At 47.3% G+C, this 17,702-nt stretch overlaps 1 protein-coding gene across 1 annotated transcript; it reads right to left on the reverse strand.

Moving 5' to 3' along the window:
• Positions 1–4,523: 4,523 nt before the first annotated feature.
• On the reverse strand, positions 4,524–9,587 carry SYS1 (SYS1 golgi trafficking protein). Its single transcript, XM_045529135.1, has 4 exons — positions 9,305–9,587; positions 8,927–9,091; positions 6,958–7,025; positions 4,524–5,740 (listed from the first exon to the last, which is right to left on the reverse strand). Exons 2-4 carry the CDS (start codon positions 9,086–9,088, stop codon positions 5,500–5,502), a joined length of 471 nt encoding a protein of 156 aa, XP_045385091.1. The 5' UTR covers positions 9,089–9,091; positions 9,305–9,587; the 3' UTR covers positions 4,524–5,499.
• Positions 9,588–17,702: the final 8,115 nt, after the last annotated feature.

The following is a 17,702-nucleotide window of genomic DNA, read 5'->3' on the forward strand; positions in this document are numbered from 1 at the left end:
TTGGAGTCACCTCTGTGACTAGGAGTCACAGGGCCCTGAACACGCAGTGGGGGAGAGAGAAGTCGAGGGAGGCCGGATTTTCTCAGGCTGCACAGATCGGGCGCCCTCGGGAGAGCAGCGGAGCCATCCAGGGGCGCAGAGCCCTCCCGGAGGGAGTCAGGACAGTGATAGGAGATCTCCAATTGGGGAGAGAAGGAGAACGATTGCGGGGATCCCTCTGACCCCGCCGGCTACCACTCCTCCCCACCGGTGCTCCGTAGGGTGACTGGGCGGAGCCACGGTGCGGGGACTGCTCTGCCGGGCACTGCTGCGGCTCAGCCCCGGGGAGGCCGCCCAGCGCCTCCGCTGCGCGCTCTCTCCCTTCTGCAGAGCTGCCGGCCCCGCGCTGTCTCCACGCGGAGCTCCGCCACCGTGCGTACCCCCACTCCCCCGCCATCCCCGCCACTGGCCGCGCAACCTCCACCCCAGGAACCTCCACTCCCAGCAGTCTTCCCGCTCAGCCTGCACTCCAGCCCATTTCCTGAGTAGTGCCCATTTCAGTCCCCTGGCGGGGCGTCATCAATCCCATCAACTTCTGTTTTTAAAATAACCTCTGCTCAATCTTCCTGTCATTCCATCAACTTTGCATGAACTTGGCCTCAGCGCGCTATAGGTAAGGCAGTCAGGGCAGCACACCCTCTCCCGGGAGCCGGCTGCACTAGTCTTCGAGGGAGCCTGCCCAGGGAGCCCCAAGTGGAGGCAGGAATGGAGTGGGCCTAGGCGAGGCTGGCACTTCTGCTTGGCCCCACAGAGAGCCAGAGTTGGGGCCCAGCTGCCCATGGGGAATGCCACCAAGTATGGGGCAAGGGGGTGGGATCCAGCGTGGCCAGGGCAGCTAGGACTGCAGGCCTGAAGGTGAGTGACTCCCAGCAGTACACTCCTTCCAGCCTTATCCTCACCTGCCTCCCACAGTCCCACAAAAGGGGTCTCCCCACTACCATGCTCCCTTTGTTTAACCACTTCAATCTGAAGCTCCTCTTCTGGGCTCAGTAAGATACTGATTTGGAAGTCACCCCAGAAATGGCTCTCCAACAATTAACTGGGAAAAAATAAGTGTTTGAATCTGAGCTTACATTGAGTGACTTTTAACAAGTCACATGACCCTGCTGAGCCTACTTTTATCTGCTTATATAATAGGGATACTGATATCCGTTTCAGAGGGTTTTAAGCGAATCAGGCTTTATGGAGGTAAGCCCAGTTTGCGGGGTGTTGAACAAATGTTTGGCCTTTGCCATAATAAAGACCTGCGGTCAGCACTAGCCCTGTTTCTCACTTATAAGCAGCTGCCTAACTGCCCACCTTTAGGGAACAAGCCAACCATATGGTCACATTCACAAGCTTTTGCTGAAATGGCTTCTGGATTCCCCAGACTGTCCCTCTCCCAACTGTCTAGATCACATAGTACTCAAACATAATTGGAACATGAAAAGAGATGAGGCTTTTGAGGCAGACAGGCTTAGCTTCTTATCAGCTGTGTAATGTTGGGGAAAGTTGTTTACTCCCTAATCTTCAGTTTGTCTGCAAAAGGTGGAAAATAGTAATGCCTATCTCACTGGATTGAGAATACACATAAATCACTTTGCACACAGGAGCTCAATACTTGGTAGGGGCACCTAGATCACAGGCAAGCTTATTCCCTATCTAGCATTTGAAAACAATGAGGTGCAGAAGAAAGGTGTCTCTTCTGTAAAATGGGGAATGGGGGGCTGGGGTGGTGGGCATGATAGCCTAATAACTGCTTAGAATTATGGATCACTTCCTGCATGCCAGACACTATGCTAAGTGCTTTATGCATGACATCTCATTGAATCCCCACAATATCCCAAGGAAATAAGTAATATTATTACCCTTATTCTTACATATGAGGAATCCGAGGTGGGGGAGACTACGTAGTTTACCCAGGATCTCACAGCTAGCAACGGGCAGTCCGGGACTTAACCCTGCACCCCACTGCAGCTCTCCAAGGCCTTCCAGCATTGGGCTTGTATAATTCTCACTGACTTTCCCAGGTAGTGACAAGATGAGGATTAAAACTCAGCTCCCTCTACTCTCCTGCCTTAAGCCTGTTTTCACCACCCTTTACTACTTTCCTACAGAAAACCTCAAGCGAGACAGTGACTTTTAATCTCTCCAGAGGAACTCTCCTGTACTCTGAATTCACCCCTACTCCCCCAGAGGTCCCGTCTCTGAGGCTCTATGGTTCCGGGCTGCAGGTACAGGGATGTTTCCACATCTGCGCACTAACTGCTCTCTAGGACTAGTCGAAAGACGTTAAACTCATCAGGAAGACACCAAGGAGTACAAGGAAACTCCTGTCCAAGGGCCCCTGTTTGAGCTGTGCACTCCCGAGGACTTAAGGTGACCTAGAGCCTCCTACTCCACCCTGCCTGAGGGCTGCCATCCTGGCTCCTATTTGGCCCTGATTTGGACAGGGCTGCCTAGAGCTAGGGGTTAGAAGTGCCCTCTGAGCCAGGCATCCTTCTCCTTTCCTGTCCTCCTTCATGGTTACAAACTATTCTGAGTACCAGCTCTGCAGTAGTCTCTACTTTTCTCTCCAATGGCCCCAGTTCACATGGTGGGTGGGATGAAGGGAGGTCCAGACTTCCTAGAAGGGAAGTGGGCTGGAGGTAGCTCTCTGATCTAGGTATCATCCCTTATCCTTTGGAAATGTTTTCCACATTCCTTTGATCACTTGAAAATCTCTGGCCATATTTAATGTACTGCGTATCAGCTTTTCTTAGAAAGCTAGTAATGCTTATAAAATGCTTTTCATCCTTCATATGTAAAACAAGAGGATGAGGAATGACAGATTGTTTAACCAATCAGAACTTATACATCCCTAACTACTGACCTCTTCAAAATGAGCTTATTAATGTCACTACCAGAGCCCAGATCCTAGCTCTGCCAGCTCCAACAAGTAACCTTGGGTAAGTTCCTTTCAGTTTCCTCATCTGTAAGATATGGATGATGTTATTTCCCACTTCAAAGGGCTGTTGTTGAGACTAAGTGAGAAAGGAGCTATAAAGCCCTTAACCCACTGCTGGATACCTATTAAGTACTCAATAGATGTCATTATTAAAATAGCAAACATGTCACTGCCATTGACCAATCCTCTCAGGAATTCACCTCTAAAAACTGCTCTTATTGTTACTTTAGAAACCAAAAAAAATCTCATTAAGGTCACATATTTGTCCTAAATGTCACTCAGCTCAGTTGCTAGAGTATTGAAAAACAATTTGGCTTCCTAAATTTTGGCTTCCTGACTTCCTGACTTTTGAAACTTTGGCAGTTTTCAAAAATCAAATTAACACCCAAGGTAAAGAGATCTGTCCTCATCACAGATGATGCACAGAAAAACGGGCACAAGACCTCGAAGGGAATCCCCACAAGGTGATCTTACCACAGCTACACTAACCACCACTACAGCTGATCAAGGGAGACAGCAGCCACATGAAGTGTCTTCTGCTGCCTTTCAGAATGAAGTTAGTCACATGCCTGTAGGGTTTGTGGTATCTAGGAGGAAATCCACCACCCTGGGGAAAGTCATCCCAGCTGGTCTTACCTCCTGGACCCTACAGGCAGGATTACAGTGTCCCATTAACAAGTTGTTTCCTTCCAGCTTGGCCAGGGCACCTTGAGTTACCGAGGTGCCTCACCCCAGCATTTTCCCCGTCTCTGCCCAGGCATATTCACTCTAAACCCCTCATCCTGTCAGCCTCATCTCCCTACTCTACTTGCAGGGAGGCAGGAGGTTAGAAAGGCTTCCTAGAGAGACAGCAAAGCTCATCTATGTTAGCTGGGCGCAGTGGCTCACGCCTGTAATCCTAGCACTCTGGGAGGCTGAGGTGGGAAGATCCCTTGAGCTCAGGAGTTCAAGACCAGCCTGAGCCAGAGTGAGAACCTGTCTCTACCAAAAATAAAAAAAATTAGCCAGGCATGGTGGCGCACCCCTGTAGTCCCAGCTACTCAGGAGGGTGAGGCAGGAGGATCGCTTGAGCCTCAGAGTTTGAGTTTGCAGTGAGCTATGATGATGCCACTGCACTCTAGCCTGGGTGACAGAGCAAGACCCTGTCTCAATTTAAAAAACAAAAACAAAATAAAAAAAAAAAAAACCTCATCTGTGTAGCTGTAACACTGCAAGCTGAAAACTAACAGCTCTCTTGGGCAAGCTCCGGAGAAACCAAAGAGGAACACTGATGGTTTCGATGCAGGAGTGGGTCTCGACCAGCGCTCTCCATTGCCCGCGCTCAGAAATCATTAGCAAGTAGGAAAGGAATCCCAAGAGTCATGGACGCTCACTGGAGGCATAGTTGGAGGGGGTGGACCCAGGCATTTCCTGCACTTAATATTTTAACCAAATGGAGGAAGGACTCTGGGGTCCAGGCACGGAGGAGATGACCTAATAATTCTTTATAGGCCCCTTGTCTGGCTGTGCTGATCTCTCTCAGCCTCAACCATAGCATTACAAAGTGAGTACAGGCAGAAACGTGGAAAATACTGTATTTAGGTACGTAGGAAGGAGAGCTGCAAGCCCCTCACAAGAGGAACTCTACCCTAAAGAAAAACCTTAGCAGCAAATTCGTATCTCCCTCAGCATTGTCAGTATAGCCCAGGCTGGAAGGTGGGGCTTCTTGTCTCTGGGCACTCATCATACCCTTCCCACCACAGAATTCCAAATAAGGCAGGAAAAAGAATGGGGGTCCGGTGGGAGCTGGGGTGCCTGGTCAATCCTAGAGAACAGGCAGTGTCTCTACTATGAGGGTCAGACTGGGAGCGATGCTGGGATTCTTCTCTGGGTCTTATGGCCTGCTATGTTGAGAGCTGGCAGCAGAGTGGGGACTCAGGAGAGGGATCTGGAAGAAAGTCATGTGTTCTTGGGTGCACGCTCACATGCGTGTAACAGGACACAGGTTGTGCATTTTCCTTGTGCTTGATGCCTCCATCTGCCGTCCTTTCCCTGACAGCAGCCTAATCCATTGCACCTACATCTCTTTCTGTGGCTATGCATCTGGAAACCAAGTGTTTCTCCAAACAGAATTGCTGTGGTTCGGCAACATGGCAAAGGTAACAGCTGTCCCAGGGAGGTCAGACAGATGATCAAAAGAGTGGTTTGCTCCAATCAGATATCCTTGATTTTTTTTTTTCTTTTTAAAAACAACAGGCTGGTGACAGGTATGGTGGCTCAAGAGTGGCATGGTTCCAATTCTGTTATTACCCTTAAAGAGGTCCCCTTCCTGACCTCGCAGATACCAAGACATCAGCAGTCAGAGGCCATTCTTACAGCTGTGATCCTGACTGCTACTTGCCTTCTTGATAGGGCCTCATTATTTCTCCCACACCAACAGAGACTTCACATTTCCAGGGTTCCTCTTAGACCTGGCTGGACCTCATCTGAAGGGTCTGAGCAGCCGAAGGTATTGGGGGGCCCAAATGCCAGCACAGTGTCCAAAGGGCCTGATTCTAGACATTGGATTTAGGGGCTGAGTTGAGGGGGATCTCCTTGAGCTCCGTCCGCATGCACAGGTACTCCCCGATGACAGCCATGAGCGCAATGCACACAGCTTGGACCAGCCACCAGGTCAGCGCCGAGGGGAAACGGGAGCTGTAGAACCAGCAGCCCAGGAGGTGAAAGAAATGGACAGTGACAGTGAAATCCAGACACTGTTTCCCTCGTCGGATGAAGTACAGCAAGCCCAGGGCACTGTGGGGAGAGGACAGCAGGGAGTAGTCACTGGGTTGTCCTGGCCTTAGATTAGGTTATTTGGGGGGTAGGGACAATTAAGATGACAGCATGGTGGTCAGAAGTAAAGATAAGTGTGAAGCAAGGGTTACAATATTAGATGCCTAGAGGAATAGATTATATCAAGAGTGAATCAGACTGAAGAGAAGAAAATAAAAGTACGAGCTTGATGATAAATGGCAACTATCACTAGGAGATCTTAGGGATTGGTGGGGACTGTGGCACCCTGAAACATACATGTTCTAGCTAAAGTGAGGACAAAAGTTACTTGTACCTAGGCAGATCTTGCCATGCTAGCAGGTTGGCCTAAAATCAATTGGTCATTCCACTATTCAAAATAAGTCAGAAATCTGGATTTTTATATAAAATATCCTGAATTTCAACTAAGTGAAAAAAATGTTTTAAATACCATGTGTGGGCTGACATCTGTGTAAGCCAAAGAAAACCTATCTGGGAGACAAATTCAGGTCAAAGTTAGCCCATCAGGTTTTAACCTCCAGTATAAGGTCAATAATAACAATAATAATAATAATGTGCAAGGCATTGTCCTAAATACTTCTTGTGAATTAACTTTTTTAATCCTTACAACTATGAGGTAGGAAATACTATAAGGCTCATTTTACTGATGAGGAAACTGGGGCTTAGATAGATTAACTTGTCCAAAGTGACTAGGCTAGTGGTAAAGGTGAAATTCAAAGCCAAGAGAGTCTGCCTCCAGAGCCTGAGATCCTCATCACTATGCTAAATTGCCTCTTAAGAGACAGGCCGTGGTCATGAGTGATCTTACACGTTGCCTAGTTCAACCCCTCATGGACTGTTGGGGAGCCTGAGGCATAGAGAGGATGGAAGTGATTTGGCACACGAACAAAGGATAGAAGCCAGTTCCCCTCACTCTCAGTCTGACCCTTTCCTCACCTCACTCCACATCACAGAAGTGATCTGAGATGGAAGCTGTCTTGCAAGCAGCACATACATAGTGACATAAGAGCTTTCCACACAAATTAAAATAGCAATGGGAAGAGCCCCATGATAGAGATGGTTCCAGAATTGTCCTCTGCCACTCACTTTAATTTACCACTCCCCAGGAACAACTGCCAGCCTATCTGATGTCCAAATCTAGGAAGTTAGTCCCAGTGCTAAGACCCCAAAAGCTGGATAGCAAAACTGGTGATACTCACCAGGTGAGGGCGTTGAGGACGAAGGACATCATGGAGAGCCGGCCTGGAGGGGTGGAAAAGCCCAGGATCTGAGGGGGAATCACAAATGGAAATATGCTGGAGAAGTGACTTGGCACAGAGCCTCAGGCTCCAGGATCCCAGCAGTCCTCCTAAGGAACAAGCATTCTTCCCAGACCACAGAAGATAATAAAACCTCCCTTCATCTGTATGGCAGCCTATTTCCGACAGATATCCATTGTGGTATTTCATTTGATCCTCACAGCAGGTGGAAAGGGATTATTATTCTCATTTTACAAAGGAATACCTACAAGCTCCAAGAAGTTAAGTTGCCCTAAGTGATACAATAAATGAACAGCTAGAGTAACGTCTAGAACAGAGTTCCACAAACTATGGTTCCACAGGCCAGGCACCTGCTTTTGTAAATAAAGTTTTATTGAAACAAAACCATATCCATTCACATACATATTTGTCTATGGCTACTTTTGTGCTATAATAGCAGAGCTGAGCACTTGTGACCTACAATCTTTACTACCTCACCCTTTAAGATTTGTTGACTTTTGGTCCAGAACTCAGGTTGTGTGCATCAGATAGCTCTTCAACAAGGCCCAAGATTCCCACTTGCCCTTCCCAGGAGGACAGAGGCTCCTAAGAGGCTACTACTGGGTACCTGGTGAGTGTGCAACCTCCACTATACAACACAATACTACTGAATGCCAAACACCTGCACCACACTTTCAGTTTACAAAGAAAGGCCTTTGACAACAACAATCTCTCTCTCTCTCCTTTTTTTTTTTTAAGAGACAGGGCCTTACTCTGTCACCCTGGCTGGAGTGCAATCTTCCTGAGTAGCTGGAACTGTAGACATGGCCACTACACCTGGCTAACATTTTTCATTTTTCTTTTTTTAGAGACAGGGTCTTGCTATGTTGCTCAGGCTGGTCTCAAACTCCTGGGCTCTAGCAAACCTCCCACCTCAGCCTGCCGAGTTGCTGGAATTACAGGCATGAGCCCGGCGCCTGGTGACATCTATAATCCCATATTATCCTTACAAAAACCCCACAAAGCCATTATTGTTATTCTTTTTATTCTTACCTCCTTGGGGATAATAATTTGCCCAAGGGCTAGGCTACATGGAGAATAAGCAGCAGGAGCAAGGACTCCATCCTAGGTCTACTGGCTCCATAAACTGTTCTCATTATCATACCACAGCTGCCTCTCAGAAGCAACAATTTACAAGCCTCCATTACACTTTATAAAGTACTTTCGTACTCCTAGGCCTCTCTGGGCCTCATAACATTTTGTTGACGGTGACATGGCAGGACAGCAGGAGTATTCACCCACTTTACAGAAGAGAAAAGGCTCAGAAAGGTAAAGCAACCTGCTCAAGGTCCCACAGCTAGTATGTTTGGGTCTAGATTAGACCCGAAGCCTTTGTGAATCCAAAGCACAGGCTCTTTGTACTGTAGTCCACGACCTCTCTGCTACCAGTCTCATGATTTTGCAGACAGGAAAATAAGTTCAGAGAAGTGACAACATTTGCTTCAGGTTACACAGCTAGTAAGGGGAACTTAAAGGGAGGACTGTCTGATCCCAAAGTCCAGGCAGTTTCCATTGAACTCCCATGAACGCTCTTATATCCACCCCGCTTCAGTGTGTCACCTGAGAACCTGTGTTCAGGTAAGTTAAGTCACTTTCTCGGAGTCTCAGAAAAGGAGATCAGAGGTGTCTGGAACGCAGACATGTTTATTGTAACATCCATGCGCTTTCCTTTGTACTAACCTGCTTCTCTGTTATCAGTCATTCCATTTTATGGATAGGGCAGCTGAGGCTCAAAAAGGTGAAATTCCTTTCTCAGGGCCACGAAGCTAGAAGATGGCCCAGCTGGGTCTAGAATCCAGTAATATCAGACCACAACGCCTACTCCAGGAGGCCAGGACCCCACCCGCACCGGCCCGGGAACCCTACCTACCTCGGCATCGAACATCTGGTCCAGCGAGGGGCTACTTCGCACTAGCCCGTCCACTAGCGCCAGCCACAGGCCCAGCGAGCCGTAATAGACGGCCTGCATGAGGACGATCTGCGACAGGATCAGCAACGGGTCCCACACGTAGCTGCGGAACTGGCCCGCCATGCCCTGCAGGGATACACGCCGGGCTTCGGCCAGCGGTCCATCGCCATGGCAACGCCGCCCCGCCCGGGAGGAGGGACTGGGACAAAGGGGCGAGCCCATTCCAGGAGTTGGGGGGAGGGCGGGGCGGACAGACCCATTCCCGGAGTAAGGGGAAATCCTGCCCCTTACGGCTGCTCGGCCCCTACCCGAACACAAGCTCCTCTGCGGTCCACTTACCAGTGACAGACTAGAGGATCGACGCGTCCGAGCGTGGCCCAGGCTCACCGGCCGGCTACCGAAACTGTGCTGACAGACAGGACCATGGAGGAGAGGCCCTGCCGGCCTAGAGAGGCAAAGCGCCAGAGACCGCAGCGGTAGGAGAGGCCGCGTAGGAAAGAAGCGTTTCCGGGGACGACGGCAGAGGGGCGTGGTTGGGATTGCGCAGGCGTAGTGGGCCCAACCTTTGGCTAAACCATCTAAACGAGGTACGGGCAGCCGGGAAACAAACTCTGCACATGCGCAGAATGAAGAGTGAAGGCGAACGGAAGTGAGGCAGGAAAGCCGCAGAGCTTGCGCGCCCTCTAGAGGGGAATTTTGAAAAAAAAAAGGGCGACAGAGGGAGAGGAATGGGGGTGGCCTAGGGCGAGAGAACAATGTTTGGAAATTAACCAGGTGCTAAACGTTGACTCTGTTTTCAGCCTAGATTCCCAGTGTTTCCTTCTAGTTAAAAATCTGTGATAACTTGAAATGAACCTGCAAGCCCTTCCACATATGATTTTGCCACTGTTCCCGTTATAAAGATGGTTAAACTAAGGGCCAGAGAAGGAAAGCAACATAATGCCTGAAAGACACAAGAGTTAGTGGCAAAGTCAGGACTAGAATTCAGGTGTTTCCAGCACTACAACACTGGTTTCGCCCCTGCTGGGTGTCAGGAAGGTTAGGAAACATACGAATGAGACAGTCCTGCCCTCAGACACAGTCTAACGGTATTTAGAAGGCAGAGTAGTGGGTGTTCTAAAATGTGGCTATCCAATGGAAAAAGGCACAGGTTCCGAAGTCGTACCTGGGAGCACATCCGGACCCTGACAGCCGCCATGACTGTTTTATTTCTGTCTTCGTCTCGGTGTCCGAATAGTGGACAGTCAGTAAATATTTGATGAATGAGTCAAGAACAGAGAAAGTAATAGCAAATTGATGACTCACTTTATTCTTGCTCCAGCAGACCCAAACCCCTCAACTTCATGGATCCTAGGTTCCCCCTAGGGGATTGGAAAGAAGGGAAGTAACTGGTTCCAGGAAAAGAACTTGGGTTTTAGAGCCAGCTCTGCTGCTTACCAGCAAGCCACTTCCTTCTTTAAAACTCAGCTTCCGTCTTTATGAAATGAGGAGTTGGACAGGATTAAGGTTTTTCAATATTTACCCTCCATTAATTATTTTCCCATTTAAAAAAATTTATCAAAGGCCCATGTAACTGCCAGAATTTCTGAACAGCATGTGATAGCCATGTTATCGCGTTGAGTTCATACGATTCCAGACAAAAGTAAAGAAACTTGAGACTTTATCAAGAGTGTGTGATCTCCCTTATCATTTGGAAACAGTTCACTTGGAATCTAGTTTGGGAGTTATTAAGGGCCAGAGATTTCTAAGGTACTTTCCAGCTCAACCATTTTTTTCAGGCACCTCAATTCAGTTCAACAAATATATGTTCAAATTCCTATGGTCTGCTGATGAGTCACAGGATCTAGTGTTTCTGAGAAAACCTCTTCTGTTCCTTAAGTGCCTACATGATCTTCTTTAATCCTCACAGTCTGAAAATGTAGATATTATCCCCCCTTTTAGGGGGATAGTCAGAGGTGAGAGTCAGAGGGGGCAGGTCATAGGGAGCAGCTGAGCTGAGATTCAAACCCAGGACATCTGACTCCAAACATCAAGATGCCATTCCAGAATAAAAGAAAAGGAAGGAAGGAAAACAGTAAAATAGTCAGGTGGTAGAGCAGCTGAAGTGGAAAAGGAGCAGTGAATCTCTCTGCTCCGGTAGCTCTGGGGTGAGGAATTAGGGAGAAGTGGGAGGAAAGGCTTAGGAAAAGTGCCAGAGAGGTTTGACTAATTCCCACAGGCAGCTCAGTCTTCCTTCCAGGTACTGGAATGTGTGGCTCTTCCTAGAGTCTACCCCCCCTACCCCAGGCCTCACAGTCACAGCTGGGCCTATTCCACCCCATCTCCTCCCCACCGGAAAGGTCCCCCCTACGCATTCTCCTGAAATGGAAAACACAGGTAGCTTGTGGCTTTAGGACCGGCTGGATAGCTGGTGTCTGACATCATTAATCCCTGGAGTCTAGAGTTTGTCTCTGGGAAAACCCCACGGGGCCTGCAAGATAACCTCTTGCCTTTTCCTTTTCCCTCTGGGAGTTCAGTTTTTAGATTCCCACCTTGTTGAAACCTGAAAACCTGACACCATCCTATGTCTTAATTTGGATCTAACAAAGACATCAAGAGCTGGGGGAAATCACGGCAACTCCCTTGTTTAGCTTCCTTGGCCCATTTTTGAAATTTGACCATGGGCAGCCTGCTTCAGACCACAGAGCCTGAACTAGAGCCCCAGTGACTTGCCATGTGACTTTGGGCAAGTCCCCTGCTGGATCCTAGTATCCCAAACTATCAAATGAAAGGAAAATTGGACTTGGACTTCCAAATGCAGTCCATGGCCCTGTGTCATCTGAATCACCTGAGGAACATACTGCAGATTCAGATTCTCAGGCTTTGTTGCAAACCTAAGTCTAAATTGCCAAAAGTAGAGGGCAGAATCTTTATATTTAAAGAGCTCCCCACGTGATTCGGAGGTGCAGCCATGTTTGGTGATAACAGAACAAGATGATCTCTCATCAACCCCAAATCAACTCCTCTGTCTAACAGAAAACTGCTCTTGTGACCTTGGTGTGTCCATGGCGCTCGTGAGGCTCTGAGTTTTTTTCCATCTGTAATACGAGGGGGTTGGACTAGAATAGCTGGTCTCTGGGGGCCCTTCCCACGCTGCCAAGTCTGTGGTTCCAAACTTATGAATGAAATTTTAAACTTTAGGTCAGAGGCAGAGTGACGAACAGCCACAAGCTGGGACAAACTGTCCTCCGGGAGAAGGAGAGGGAAGTGCCTCTGGTCATTTGGTCACTTACGTCATTCCCACACTGGGGCTCCACTGTAGGCATGTAAGGACAGCTCCTGCTGGGATCACTTGCTGGATCTACCCCCATAAATCCCTTGGGAAATGTTCTCCCATAGGTCCATAGGCTTTGGAACCCTGCTTAGTTAGAGTCTAATCCTGGCTCTACTACTGTTTTACTGGGTGACCTTGGGAAGTTACTTCATCTTTCTGAGTCTCAGCTGGTTTCCTCTTAACTATAAAATTGAGATCAGAATAGTACCCATGTCATGGTCTGTCCTGAGGACCAAGCGTGTGCTTAGCCCACTGCCTGATACACAGTCGGCACTATGTAAACATTAGCAATATTAATGATTGTTATTATTGCTTCCTTTGGAATGTGGGAGTGGAAATACCTCATCTCTCAGATTTATGGCAAGGATCTAACTAAGTATCAGACAGAGCGAGCCCAGTGCCTAGCACATAGTAGGGGCTGTATAATAAATGTAGAACCTTCTCTTCCTACTCTCAGCCTCATTCCCAGAATCCCCAGATTCCTCCTTCCCTCCCTTCTTCCTCCCCCAGGCTGCCCTACTGCCCTGCTCACATGTTTCCTTTCGGGGAATATTTGATGAGAACACTTCAGTGGAGACAAGTGCTGCAGGAACAGGTTATGCAACTCCGGGCTCACACAATTTTTGCAAACTCCGTGTGGGAGGCTGGCAGTTGGCAGCTTGTCTTCCACTCGATGGCCATCCTGGGCTCTGGCCAGCAAGTTCCTCTCTTAGAAAGGAAACTGGAGGGAGAACTCATTGGCTGCCTGTTTTCTCCACCAGACTGAGAGCACTTGTTACTGAGACTGCTTTAAGGGCTGCATGTGTGTTTGGGGAGGAACATTTGCTGAGCACCTACTGTATGCCAGACACTTATTAATATCTCATTTAATCCTTATTTAATCTCTGAAACAAGCCTGTGAGTTGTAGATACTATTAATAGTCCCATCTAACATACGGGGAATCTGAGGCTCAGAGAAGTGGCATGTACCCAAGGCCACACTGCCAGTGAGTAGTAGAACTGAATGAATTCCAACCCAGGTCAGTCTCACTCCAACACTGCCTCTTTCCAAAGCATGTTACAGTTTGCATAGAGCTTTCGTCTACATGACCTCATCTTATTTCCTCAGCAGCTCCAGGGAGGTAGGTCTACACATCTTCCCCATGTTACTGATGAAGAAACTGAGGCTCACAGAAGGAAGTGACTCACAGCACTCAGGTGGGGTAGGGTGGGTCTTTTCAGCTGGAATAATCGAAGTTAAGAAATATTTGGAGTGTCTGTCTTTCCACTCTGACCTCCCTGTCCTTTCCTTTACACAAGAGGGGATCAGGAAATTGGTTTTTGTGTTCTGTGCCGAAGGGTCAGTGGTTTTCTGCAAACCATCTCTCTACAGAGGGTGGATGATGCTGGGCATGCCAGTAGGTGGCTGGACCTCTGAGTACATTCCTCCCTCAGTATCCAAGGGGGTTGCTTCCAGGATCCTCCTCAGATACAGAAGTCCAGGAATGCTCAAGTCCCTCATGTAAAATGGCATAGGCATAGTATTTGCATATAACCTATGCAACCCTGCCATATACTTCAACTTATCTCTACATTATATACAATACCTAATACAATGTAAATGATATGTAAATAGTTGTGGTTTTTTTTGTTGTTGTTATTTTTGAGACAGAGTCTCACTCTGTTGACCAGGCTAGAGTGCCATGGTGGTGGTGTCAGCTCATAGCAACCTCAAACTCCTAGGCTCAAGCGATCCTCCTGCCTCAGCCTCTAGAGTAGCAGGGCCTACAGGCTTGTGCCACCAAGCCTGGCTAATTTTTTCTATTTTTAGTAGAGACGGGGTCTCGCTCTTGCTCAGGCTGGTCTCGAACTCTTGACCTTGAGCGATCCTCCCGCCTCAGCCTCACAGAGTTCTAGGATTATAGGGATAAGCCACTGCGCCCGGCCAAGACCCTTTTTCTTAAGGAGTCCTGAGTGAGGCATGTTTCTTTGCAGTTGCCAGAGCTAGGCTGAGACAGAGAAAATACCTATAACGTCGCCAGCACAGCGCTTACCATATAGTAGATCCTTAGCCTACTATATAACCAGCAGCTATTGTCCACTAATTAGGGAGTTGCTTAACAGCAAGGATAGTGTCTTTGTTCACCAGGATTTATCAAAAGGCCTCTCATATACAAGATGTCCATCAAATGTTTGTTGGATAAATGACCAAATGTGTGAATTTCTATGCCTAAGCTTCTAAGGAAAAGCATCCAAATAGCATTCATACAATTATCCATATGACAAATATTTACTGAATGTTAACTTGTGCCAGACCCTGGGATGCTAAAGATACGTCCATGAACAAGACATTGTCCCTGCCTTCATGAAACTTACATCTGGGGGGAGAAACAGATGATAAACAAGTAAAAGGATAAATACATGATGTCAGGTGAGGAAAATGTTATGACAAAAAATAAAGCAAAGCAAGCGGAAAGAGTGATTGGAGGGGCTATTTTTAGAATTCTTCAAAATATGTCCAGTGGATGCTGACTCACAGCGTGGGCCTTGGTTTGCCTGTCTTACAATGGGGGTACTGTTGGATTGAAGGGTTGGGGAGGACCCTCTGAGTCTAGTGTTCCCTGTTTCTGTGGTTATGCAAGGCAGTGGCTGGATATTCCATGGCCTCTGGAAACTCCAGGCTGTCATTATCTGGACTGGAAAGAGATTTGCATGAAGGGAGGGTTGCCAACCCAGAGAAGGTTGGCGCTATTCTGGGAGAGAAAGCCCCGCTGCCCAATCCCTCAGCTGTTCTGAAAATGGTGATGTGATTACCTGTTATTTACTGTGTGTGAGGAGCTACTGGCGAGGGCAATAACTCCTTGCCAGAGGAGACCTCCCTGATCATAAAAATAAATAACATTTTTGTGCTAACTACCGTGCTCTCAGCAGTCTTACAATGTTTAGGAACTATAATGACCCCCAAGTTACAAATGAGAAAACTGAGACACAGAGACATAAAGTGTCTTGCTCCAGGTCACACAACCCAAGACTGCAGTATAGATCTCTTGACTTAGAAGCCTGTGCTCTTAACCCTTAACTAATATGAGTGAGATGGGGTGTCTGCCCAAAGAGAGTGACAGATGGGGTGCTAGAGATCTCAGGGCCGGGAGAGATGAAAGCTATGAGGTGATGGATTGCGGAAGGCTCCCAGGAGAAGCCTGGGGCATTTAAGGACAGGATTGGTTGTAACACCTTTGTTTTGGGCTGGGCGCAGTGGCTCACACCTGTAATCCTAGCACTCTGGGAGGCTGAGGCGGGAGGATCGCTCGAGTCAGGAGTTCAAGACCAGCCTGAGCAAGAGCGAGACCCTGTCTCTACTAAAAAAAATAGAAAGAAATTAGCTGGACAACTAAAAATATATAGAAACAATTAGCCAGGCATGGTGGCGCATGCCTGTAGTCCCAGCTACTCAGGAGGCTGAGGCAGGAGGATCACTTGAGCCCAGGAGTTTGAGGTTACTGTGAGCTAGGCTGACACCATGGCACTCTAGCCTGGGCAACAGAATGAGACTCTGTCTCCAAAAACAAAACAAAACAAAACAAACACGTTTGTTTTGCTGTGTCTGGATGTTCCAGATGTACAGCTAGCCTCAGTTCCCTCTGGCCTAGGAAGTCTGTGAAAAGGGAGAAGGACACCTGCCCTTCTGTTGTAAGCTGGCTCTCAGTTCCTTTTTTTTTCTTTTTAACTGGTTTCTTAATGAAGTAATTTATCACTCTGGTTTTACAAGACATCGTATTTCTAATGGAGTTTAGTACTAACATACCAGTATAGATTTGGGAAAGAAGAAACACGTGGAAGTGTTGTTTTGTTCATTTATTTATTTTTTCTTGGGAGAGTCTCATTCTGTTGCCAGGGCTAAAGTGTGGTGGCAGCATCACAGCTCACAGCAACCTCAAACTCCTGGGCTGAAGTGATCCTCTTGCCTCAGCCTCCCAAGTAGCTGGGACTACAGGCATGCGCCACCATGCCCAGCTAGTTTTTCTATTTTGTGTAGAGACAGTCTCACTTTTGCCCAGGCTGGTCTCAAACTTCTGACCTCAAGCGATACTCTACTCCCATTCAGCCTCTGAAAGTGCTAGGATTGCAGGCATGAGCCACCACACCTGAAAGATTATTTTAAAATGATGTACTCCCTGGCACATTTTTTAGTTGATAGCTAACATTTTTTTTTTTTTTTTTGAGACAAAGTCTCACTTTGTTGCCTGGGCTAGAGTGAGTGCCGTGGCGTCAGCCTAGCTCACAGCAACCTCAAACTCCTGAGCTTAAGCGATCCTACTGCCTCAGCCTCCCGAGTAGCTGGGACTACAGGCATGTGCCACCATGCCCGCCTAATTTTTTCTATATAGATTTTTAGTTGGCCAGATAATTTATTTCTGTTTTTAGTAGAGACGGGGTCTCGCTCAGGCTGGTCTTGAACTCCTAACCTCGAGTGATCCACCCGCCTCGGCCTCCCAGAGGGCTAGGATTACAGGCGTGAGCCACTGCGCCCGGCCGATAGCTAACATTTTTCATCAACAGTTTAAATAGTTGAAAAGATTGTAATTCCCAGCATATTGTAAACTTATACAGTTAAAAATAAAAGTTACATCACTCTTTTAAATGTATCCAGTTGAATTAAATGCCCTGGCAATTTGATACTTGCAACCATCCATTTAAAAAATACATGAACAGCATCTTCTCTAAGAGTCAGAAATCTTGCATCATTTCTTTTTCTACTTGAACTCAAATTTCCCCTCCATGTTCCACTGCAAAATTTTATCATAATGTACTTTTATGCATAAGAGGCTTAGTGGTTGGTGGGGCAAGGTGGCTTACGTCTGTAATCCTAGCACTCTGGGAGGCCGAGGCAGGAGGATAGCTCAAGGTCAGGAGTTCAACACCACCCTGAGTAAGAGTGAGACCCCGTCTTTACTAGAAATAGAAAGAAATTAGCTGGACAACTAAAAATATATAGAAACAATTAGCTGGGCATGGTGGCGCATGCCTGTAGTCCCAGCTACTCAGGAGGCTGAGGTAGGATTGCTTAAGCCCAGGAGTTTGAGGTTGCTGTGAGCTAGGCTGATGCCACAGCACTCTAGCCCAGGAAACAGTGTGAGACTCTGTCTCAAAAAAAAAAAAAAAAGAGGCTTAGTGATGACTTTCTCATATTTCTCTGCTTAAAACTATTAATGTAAATTTAATTTTTATCTTACTTTTTGTGACCATAAGATAGGTATTAAAATTTTTTTATCATTATAATTATTGTTAGAATGCAATGGAGCAAAACAATGTAAATATATTACAATTTTTTAAAGTCCTACAACAATTAAAAAACCTTACTGAAGTAGAACTAGCATAAAATAAACTGCACATATTTAAAGTATGTAATTTGACATAAGTATAGGCTCATGAAACCAGTCCTGC

The sequence above is a fragment of the Lemur catta genome, chromosome 17, assembly GCF_020740605.2.
Source record: "Lemur catta isolate mLemCat1 chromosome 17, mLemCat1.pri, whole genome shotgun sequence".
NCBI lineage: Eukaryota > Metazoa > Chordata > Mammalia > Primates > Lemuridae > Lemur > Lemur catta.